This window comes from Daktulosphaira vitifoliae, unplaced genomic scaffold (assembly GCF_025091365.1).
Source record: "Daktulosphaira vitifoliae isolate Bord-2020 unplaced genomic scaffold, ASM2509136v1 Scaffold_1, whole genome shotgun sequence".
NCBI classification, from domain to species: domain Eukaryota; kingdom Metazoa; phylum Arthropoda; class Insecta; order Hemiptera; family Phylloxeridae; genus Daktulosphaira; species Daktulosphaira vitifoliae.
In genome coordinates this window covers 43789896-43800383 of record NW_026099572.1, presented here as the reverse complement: position 1 = coordinate 43800383, position 10488 = coordinate 43789896, and the positions used below count along the sequence as shown (strand labels likewise).

The window sequence follows — 10488 nt, the reverse complement described above, 5'->3', positions numbered from 1 at the left end:
AATCATTGCGATGCTTTTCTACAACTTGTAGTAAATACTTTCTTTGGTCCTCGTTAGTTGTTATGCAATTATTAAATTGCATCAATAAAGCTATCCCTCTTTCTGCTGGATCATTTACTACAAATAAGGATTCAACTTTGGTTTTTGTCACAATATAATTTGAATTTTGATGCCATTTATCGTGTTAAAAATCATAATTTATTTTAAGAGCTAAAAAAAATTGTTTAGTGTTTTCTGTGATTAATTAATTTACACTCTTATTATCTTTTACTGTTTCGATTCCAATTCGTTTTTTTTGGATGTGTTCTCCTTTTTTATTTAATGCTTGCACCATTATAATTTTTACGTCTGTCGATAAATCTTCGTCAAAAAATGATAATTCAACAATTATTTCATTGAAGTACCATAAATGCCCATAAAAAACTTTTATGGCTACCTCACTTACATACTTATTAATATTATTATATTGTTTTAGTTTGCGTAGTAGTTTTGTTATGCCACCGACTCGAAACACCTCTTGGTCGGGGCACTCAGTATTTTCGCCTGTTATGGACATGACTTGACTTTTACTTAACTAACAGTTAATGACAATATTCTTTGACAGAACAAATGTAAATTTTATTATGGATAAACACAATATTACATAAATTAATATACCATTACTACACAATTATATATTTAAATTTTTTTTACCATATTTTTTATGCAACCTGGTTACTTTGTTTATTTCGTCTTCATACAAGGACCAGACACGTTCTTCACAACATGAACCAGCGGATGGGCATCCAAAATTTCTCTTTGCTATCGAATTGGCGATCACGGAACTTAGCTGTGGGCTCTCAAGTTGAGGCACTCCACTGTCCGTCATAGGATCGTTTTAATAGCATAAGCGCCAAAACCAGACTCGCCGTACACACTCAACGCACAACAAAACTCGATCGCGTGAACGCAAGTGGCGCTATATCCGATCGGCGGCCAAACAAGTTTAAGGTCATTATTTGTGATTTGATGGATATGAACTTTCGAACAAATATCTTATATAAATGTTTAAAACAAATGAATTGAAATACCGAATACTCTTTCATTTAAATTGCGTACGGAAAATATAAATTTTAATACAATATATTATTTTTGCCATCCATTTTGCTCTATGAATTGCTCCTGGTGGATAGATTCTAATTTTTTGTTTTGTACGGTTTTCTAATGTATAACAAACAAAGTTCTAACAACTCTATAATCGTCCCGTGAATAATTTAAGTTTATTTTATTTTCACAAGATTGAAAAATTATCTCTATATCTGGTGCTAATATTTTTAACATAACATCAAATGTCAAAATATAACTATATAATTCTTTATTTATTTTTACCTAACTATTAGAAAATCTTTTGAATAGAATTATGTTTGGGCCAGTTGATGCAGGCATTAATTTATCAAACACTTTACTTATAATTATCTCATGTATGTGGTGCCTACAAGCAAAACTCAATAGTTTTTTATCAAGTTGTTTTTCGATTAAAGTACATGCACCGTGAAGTATACCAATGTTAGGAACTGTAGTATCAAAACACATCATAGTTATGCGTTCAATCAAGTTCCGATCAATTATTATTTTAATAACAGCATTCGCTTGAGATTGGCCAGTAGAATTCAATAATTTTGGCACTCCGAGAAGCAGGGCCGGATTTGACGGAGGGTTTTAAGGGCACTTGCCCCGGGCAACAGATGTTTGGGGACATCCGGATACGGAATACTATAAAAAAAAATTTTTTAATTTTTTAACCCTCGGCTTATGAAAAAATCAACTTTAAAAAATAAATATTGTTTTGTATTTATATAGTTTGGGGTGCAAAATTGATACCGACATACGTCACATGATAACAGAACGACATTAGGGCATACAGCAAACACAATATAATACTTTAGTATATTGGTACAAACGTTCGAGTGATTATGTCATTTTTTATTAAACAGCGTGGTGGTAGTACCCGTGTTTGATAAGACGTGACTTTGATTTCTACGAATCTCGATACCATATTATAATAGCGATTAGTGCAGGCTAGAGATGGGAATTATGGTTCACCTAAGTGATCCGATTCATTCGAATCAGGTCAACTAGAAGATCCGGTTTAAAGACCCGTTCGCGATTTAAAAGATATTTTGAGTCAATGGAACATTCAGTATAGTTTTGATTCTTTTGCGGTTCTCGATTCGCGAATCGCATGTATGATTCGCGATTCGGATTAGGGATGTGTCGTATAAACAAATGACATATGAATATGTTATCATGTTATCATTGATATTTGGTAAGCGATCAAATCGGTACAGTGTGATTTATACGGGAAAAAATTAGTTTTTGGGGGATCTGGATCACTACGGTTCGGCGATCTGAATCATTTCGTTCACTATTTTGACCCGTTCAATTCGATCCGTTCGTTCGCGAACGACACATCTCTAGTGCAGGCCGTCCGTCGTTGTGTTATTTTGTTTTCACGTATCTTGGTTATCCTTTTTATTATAAACAAACTTGAAATAAACACGTTTTAGGTAGATAGTTATAAAGTGCAAGTTTGGAAATTTTAAAACTTTTTTCCTTAACTACTTCGATAATGAGTATTTTTTTATTTTACTGTTAAGGGCCTCAAAAAAAAAATTTGCCCCGGGCATCCAAAAGTCTAAATCCGGCCCTGCCGAGAAGTTTAGTATTACCTTCACCAGAAACGAATACCGCTAAACGCTCAACGAAAAATTTTTTTGTTTTCTGACAGCAACATTTTTCAGTCTCAGTTGATCATTAAAGAAGTATCTGGTTGAAAAGATTTTACTATTTCATCAGCAATAATTTTCCTATTGGAAATACTAGCTCTCCGGATTGAATCTTTACTTGTAAAAAAAAATTATTAATATTTTTATCAGTAGAAGTTAAATCAGCCGCCAAAATAAACGTTGCATTACGGTTAGAAACGTTTGTTCTATTTAATGTTGACTTCATTTGTGTTGTCAAAATATTACTACGCATTTTACTTATAGTTGGTCGATCGAGACGACATTCAAAATCTGAACAACTAGTATCTTGTAAACTATCGTCAGCGCTATAAAGACTATAATTTTTTTCGTGTTCTCAGTTCAAGTTCTTAAAAATCATTATCTTTCATATCTCTAATCGAACGGATAGTTCTAATGGGAATTTTGTTTAATTTTGAAGTTGAAATACTAGAAACTGGTTTAGAAATAAATAATTAACAGTCATTGTTTAAATAATTGGCCTATAAAGAATTAGCGATTGAAATATTAAAAACGGTATCTAATGACTCCATAAATGTAACTTTTCTATTTTGAACAGAAGTATTTATTTTTATATATTTTTTTAACCTTATCCACTGCGTATAGACAAGTATTATTTGTGAAACGATTTTACATTTAAGTCTTATTGGGTATTAGTTTTTGACCACAGCTGTATTAATTACTCAGAACACAGATTACCACTAAAAGATATTGGGTTTTTGGCCACACTTTGAAAATATAAGAAATGAACTAGAACAACTTTTGATGGAACCTGTTGACTAATGTTTTTTTTTTCGCATAATCATAAGGCGATGCGTTTTAGTCTTTGAGTTTTCCAGTATACACTAAAATTAAATTGAACATAATTTTTACTATAAATTCATGTAATAATTGCCGTCAAATGTAATTCAATATATTGACTAAAAATTAAATTAAAATGGCATTTTACATAAAAAAAATAAAATGTTATCGCTTAAATTACAATTTATATTAAAACTGTATCAGTTTTAAATAGTTATATTATTTTAATAATTATATTTTTATAAGCAATAATTATATTAAAAATTATTTTTATTACAACTATATATGAGCTAATTTTCTTTACCTAATATTATAATGACCACTGGAAATAAAATTATGATTAAAAATTATTTAAATAAAACGTCCAATAGAGTACTAAGGTTACTAAGTATAGAGTACTACAAAGGTTTGCTGATCACAACTGATAGATATTAAATTGACATTAGATTCAATTCGATAACATTATTATAAATTTTTCAAAATTACAGATAGCACAATCTCTAATATAATTAGATATATATAAAGTGAAATAATTACGGTACTTGAATAAATATGAATCTTCATGGAAAAAGTTATCAATAAAACCCAATATTTTATTTTTCTATTTCATAATTTTTAATTAAATTTATATTGATGTATAATTTTATTACAACATAAAACTGTATTCTTATATTATTTATTACATATAACAAAAATCGACCAGTAAAATGTATTTTTTAAAATCTCAAATTTTTACAAAATTCCTATTTTAATATATATAATAAAAACAAAATGGTTTTCATTAAAATTTTGAAGATAGACTTTTTTTTATTCCACCCTTATATGTAGTCAATAACACCGTATGATTTTAGTATCTGTCATTTATTTTTTTCAGCTCTCACTTAAACAATTATGACCTATACATCAAAAGAACACGATTTGAATCATGTTGGCTTGATATCAGCTCAACTTGCAAGTTTAGAATTTATAACATTAAATAGAAAATTTTATGTGAAATAAAATATTGTATTTTTAGAAACCTTTGGGATTTAATCAATGAATGTGGTTTTATAGTAAATCAAAAAAACAATGTAAATGTAAAATGGTAGTTTTTCCAAAATTAGTATAAAATTAGTTATTTTTTGGTCTTGTATGAGTATGAGAATAATTAAGTTACTATATATTTATTGAATAAAATAATATAAAATAATTTTCTTTTGGGATATGAGTACGAGGGTTTCATGAGAAGATTAAAATATAGAAAATCAAAGTGATGTTTGAAAATTGATTAATATAATAATAATTTGAAATAGAAATTATAGTGATTAATTATCCCACATAAATTATCAACAACGCCACTCGTACCAGTAGATATCTAAGCATGTATTGATTGTGAGTTGTGACAATAAATACCTTAAGTAGTATAGTGTATACAAGTGGGTTATCTATCTTCGCAAGAAAGCCTTTATTTGTATTAACTACATAGGTAACTCACTCAAAGATTGGACTAGAGTGGCTAACTCGGTATAAACGTTATTGATTTTCTTTATTTATTTAAATAATATTTTATTCTAGAGATCACTTAATTGCTCTGGTTCCCTACTTAATTTATGTACCCATTATACTAAACTTTAAACCTTATAAATCTTCTGTGAAATATGAATTTACCTTAATGATGTCAGAAGTAAGGTTGAAAAATAAATATACTTCAATTTTCTGTGTGCAATCGTAAATTTGTCGAGCCACTTCTTGAACTTGTTGAAAGTTCATAAATTGAAGGAGCAGAGAGTCGAATTGACAGTTATTATGCCCTTTTATATAAAATTTAATTCATCTATATATGCAAGAAGTGTCACGACCTTTAACTATTATCTGTTTATTACTCAATTGTGTTAGTTATTACATATTATTTTACTTAAAATAGATGATTTGGCACAACTAAAGAATTTCTTATAGTTATTACATTAGATTTGTATAAATGCATTTTTATACATATTTCTCGGGATAGTTTAAAAGATTGAAAAGAATAATATATATTTGATTTGATGACTAATAGACAATAATTTATAAACTACTGAATAATGTGTGGTGTATGTATTATAACAGTTTTCTTTTAAGTATCAAAGACAATCCAATTTCTATGTTACAAACTTACAACTCTCGGAAATTATTAATATAGTTAAATAGTGTTTATAATGAGAAGATTAATTTAAGTATTTTAAATTAATTATTTGTATGAAATTATTAATAATCAAAATTATTTTAAATTAAAAAAAATAAATGGAAACATATTTTTTATCAGTGCATTATAAAAGTATTTTTTTAATTATATATTAATGGTGGCCACAAGGATTCTATTAAAAAGAATCCCATTTTATTAACTTTTTAACTAAAGAGTTTTAAGTGACTAGAAAAATAAACAAATAAGTTAAGTTATCCCTATCAATACCGCATTCAAAAATGCAGAAAAGAATTTTTTATAATTAAAATAGTATTTAAAATATAAAAAATATAATGAAATTCTTTATGAATCTTCATTTACTAAAATTAAGTTGTTGAGATAGTAGATACACTTGTTAACTTAAAAACTTATAATTGGTTGACTTTTTAACTTAATTATATCCATAACTGTATATTATAATATTTGTATATTGACATAACAAGAATATTAAATTATTTCAGTTAAGATAAATTTATATTAAATTTGAATTTCTTTAATGAAATAATGTTACAAAGAAAAATAAGATTAAAATAAAATAACAAAACAACAATTAAACATAGAAAAAGTAAAAAAAATGTTTAGTGGTATACAAATAAAAATTTCAATTTATAATGAATATTAAGAAAATTGATATAAAATACAAAAATAAAATTTCATTCATAAAAATATTAATAGAATAGCTCGCCAGCAATAATTTCATTTTTGTGTCTTAATCTTATAAAAGGCATAAAATTTGCATTTATTGGTGTTGTATCTCCTCGAGACATTTTTTCTGCCAGCTCAACAGTAAATGGCCCACAATCATGTCCATTGGTTTGGCGAGATGTCTCGCCTATTTGTAATGTCCATGTAGAAGCTTTTCCTTTTTTGTCCATCTCCCATTCAATTAAGAAATTTTTTAATACCATTGGATAAGGACCCTTATACGACTTAAGACTATCATATGATGTCACAGTCTTTTCAGGTATATTAACCACTGTCAATATCCAATGACTCCCATATACATTCATGGGCACAAAAAGTAATTTTATTGTGTGAATATCTTTTTTTATCCATCTTCTTACAGCTGGATAACCTCCTCGAAGATACGCTACAATAAAATCAGTGACAACTGCATAAACTTCACCTTCTGACCGTTTTACTATCATTTTAATGTACTCATTAATTGTGTCTGAAGTATACCATGATGTGGGCGATTTAAATGAAGGTGCATTATACTGATCAAGAGATTTTGTGTTCTGATCTTGCATTACTTCTGCAAGTGTAACCATATTTAAACATTTTTCATAAAATTAATAAAAGACTTTGTTGAACAGTTTACTATTATTTAGGTTTATTTAAGGTTTTGGAATATGAAATTAAACACGTATAATTACTTTTGTTTAAAACGTCCATGGACCCCCTTAATGACACGCCTCTGCAGAAGTTATATTAATTTAACTCGTATTATTATAATTAATTATGTTTAATAAATAATCTTTTTTTATTTTATTTTACATAAAATAAATAGATTAAATAACTAATTACCTTTTTCTTTCTCTGGTACTTTTATTACTTCAACAGTGGACAGAGCAAGTAAATTTACGTCATTCGGCGTATTTAAGGTCAAAGGATTAGAACTAACTTTTGGCTCTAAAATAATTTATGTTTTAAAATATTACATATTTGTTTCAAAAATCAAAACGTTTATTATATTATTTTTTAAAAATGAATTATATTTTAAAAGTTGTATACTTTTTATGACTTTTTCATCTTCTTCGGGTGAATGTCTTTTTAAATTTGGTCGAGCAGAAGTATTAGAAGATATCTCAAAGAGTTGTTTTTTTATTTCGGAATTTTTGCGTTCCAAAATTTTCTTATGAAAACTCTAAACGGATCATAAAAATATATTTAATTATTTCTAGGCAACCAAAGAGATATTTAAATAAACAAATAAACTATATTTAATATTATATTATTATCTTCGATAAAAATTGAATTTCCCATAAAAATCTTATTGAAAAAATAGCAGAATAATATTAAACATTATGTTATCGCATTTATATTAAGGAGGTTAATAGTTTATTTTATATTTTTGAATCAGACAAACTCCAATAACATAGCTAAATCGAATAAATATATTAATATATAATTATAGTTACCAATTTTTCTGGAATAATTTTATCATTTTTATTCGTTTTTCGATACGTGCGTTTTTTTGGAATAATGGAATTTGTTATAGGATAAATATTTTTATTAATAATTGCTGCAAATTGAATATCATTTTAATAATTATTAATTAAATAATCAATTTCGAAAAAGTTTTTTAATATTAAAATAGTTAAATTAAAGTAAAGCGACTGAATTATTGTTATATATGAATAAGAGAACTTATTATTAATTGTTCTTATATTTTATATAAAAAAACTTTTTCTCTATTCGAAATAGTTAGTTTAATTATTAATCTTAATAGTGTTTACGGATAATTCTTCCATCTTTAGATGAATTTTTTGATATTTGTCCTTTATTAGTATTATTTAAAACATTATTGGAATACATGAAACGACGATTCCATATTTCTTCAACTCTGCGTATGACCTTATGTAAGTTTGATTCATTTGTTTGACCAAAAATATTTTTTTCACTTGCCATATCAAGAACTAATTAAATAAATCTTAATAATTACACAAGACGATAGTTTATTCTTCACGGGAAAAAACGGAGTGAACTAAAAAGTCGATAAAATCAACATTTACATCTAATTGTCAAGGAAACTTAATTGTAAAAATTCATTAAAAAAATGTATAAGCCAATTATAAATAAATTTAGTATAAACAATAATTATTTATTTTTATTTTATTATTGGTCAAGGAATACAATGTTAAGAGTTTATTACAGAGAATTATCAAAATATGTATATATTTTTTAAAGATTTTTTGAAGAAAAACCTTTTGTATTTGTTTGTTCATTTATTACATTAGTTTACAAATGATACAGATTTTTTTATGAAAGTTCAAGTGAAATAAATTTGATATCGGTTAACAGAATATTTATACATATAAAATTTAATCTGTATGAAATAAAATATCAACGTTTGGGGATTTATTGTCTTATATCTATTAAAAATTTTACCAAGGTGATTGCTATTACCATTTAAGATCGTGTCAAGTGGAAGTTTGGGATAAGGGTGGCCGACCCCAAGTAGTTGAGATTAAGAAGAAGAAGAAGAAGATATAGGTTGACTATTTTCGACTGATGATGAATTTAACAATATCCATAAAAAGTGTTATGATTTATTTATTTTTATGAATTGAAACGGGCAAAATGTGCAATAATAATATATTAATTAAAGTAATATATATATTAATTGATAAGCGTTGCTAATATTTTTTTTTACTTTATTTAATATCAAACGCCAAAAAAAGCAATTTACAAAAATAATATACATGATAATCTATATCAAAAAACAAAAAATATTGTAATAATGATTATTTGACAAGAAAACGATTCTGTACTTAGTTTATTTTATCATTTTATTTGAAACCAAATAGAAAACATTAAATAGATTAATTTTAGAAATATCAAATACCCCTCCAATTAATTTACAAAGTATGATTAAATTAGTGCAAAGTATGTAATCGATGGAGGATTTCTCCTTTATATAGTTATTTGATAAATGTATCAAACAACATTTTTTTCCATTTTCTTATTCATTTTCCCATTCTAAATTTTGATAGAATATATCTTCAAAAAAAGTACAATCTTCTTAATCTTCAATCTTTATTTCTATTGAATTTGTACGCCATTGATCTTTGCAATGTTCACATATAATAAAACATTTAAGCCCTGTTTTTCGGCAGCCACAATTTTTACAAGTTCCAGCACCTGGCTAAAGGCCAATACGCTTTATGACAATTATCTTTTTCATTACCAGAAATTCTGGTGGCAATTGACATCATATAATTGTTGTTTGGGAATGTACAATTTAGCGTTTGGTTGGGTTCAAACAATATAGCGTCAAATCAATTATCTACTCAATCGGTTGTATCTTATTATACACTACACTTTAATGATACAATAAATAAATAAACTCATACATACGCGCATATGCATTTATAACATTGTGTCTTATGTCAGTATAACATGAAAAAAAGTAACCATAAAATGAAAAAAATGAAAAATAAATTTTAGTACTCATATTAAATATAATGTAACTCTAAAAATATTTATTTAAATGAAAAAATAAAAGATACCTTTTTTGTTTAAAATTGTCTTTTAAACAACTTTTGTATGAAACTCTTTTTTGTAAGTTAAATATTTTTTGAGAAAATTAAAAAAGCTCATATTTTTTAACTTTTGCAAGGCTGTAAAAAAAAATGCTCAATTCCAATCAATGAGGACTTTTACTATGTCATTATACATATCTTAATTCAACTTTTAAAAAAAAAAAATTTGGTTGGGAATTTTTTCCACATATTCGACAAAATTACTCCTTCGTTGACTGGCCTATTATTAATATATCTTTTTACGCCGTTGTAATGATTGTAAAAAAACCACAAATTATGTGAAATTTATATGGATTTTATATAGTTTGAATAAAAACTATATGTTTAATCCTGTACAGTATATAATAATTCTAATTCATATAACACATTATCATTATATACAACGTTTATGTTAAATTATTTCAATTAATGAGGACTTTTAGTATGTTATTATACATAT

At 26.2% G+C, this 10488-nt stretch overlaps 1 protein-coding gene and 1 long non-coding RNA gene across 2 annotated transcripts; both read right to left on the bottom strand.

Moving 5' to 3' along the window:
- Positions 1–6293: 6293 nt before the first annotated feature.
- Positions 6294–7415, bottom strand: LOC126907066 (sentrin-specific protease 1-like). The gene is made up of 2 exons (XM_050688094.1): positions 7312–7415; positions 6294–7039 (listed from the first exon to the last, which is right to left on the bottom strand). Exon 2 carries the CDS (start codon positions 7032–7034, stop codon positions 6453–6455), a length of 582 nt encoding a protein of 193 aa, XP_050544051.1. The 5' UTR covers positions 7035–7039; positions 7312–7415; the 3' UTR covers positions 6294–6452.
- Positions 7416–7440: 25 nt separating this feature from the next.
- Positions 7441–8285, bottom strand: LOC126907082 (uncharacterized). Its single transcript, XR_007704415.1, has 3 exons — positions 8244–8285; positions 7926–8029; positions 7441–7651 (listed from the first exon to the last, which is right to left on the bottom strand). It is a non-coding gene; the product is annotated as an uncharacterized LOC126907082 (long non-coding RNA).
- Positions 8286–10488: the final 2203 nt, after the last annotated feature.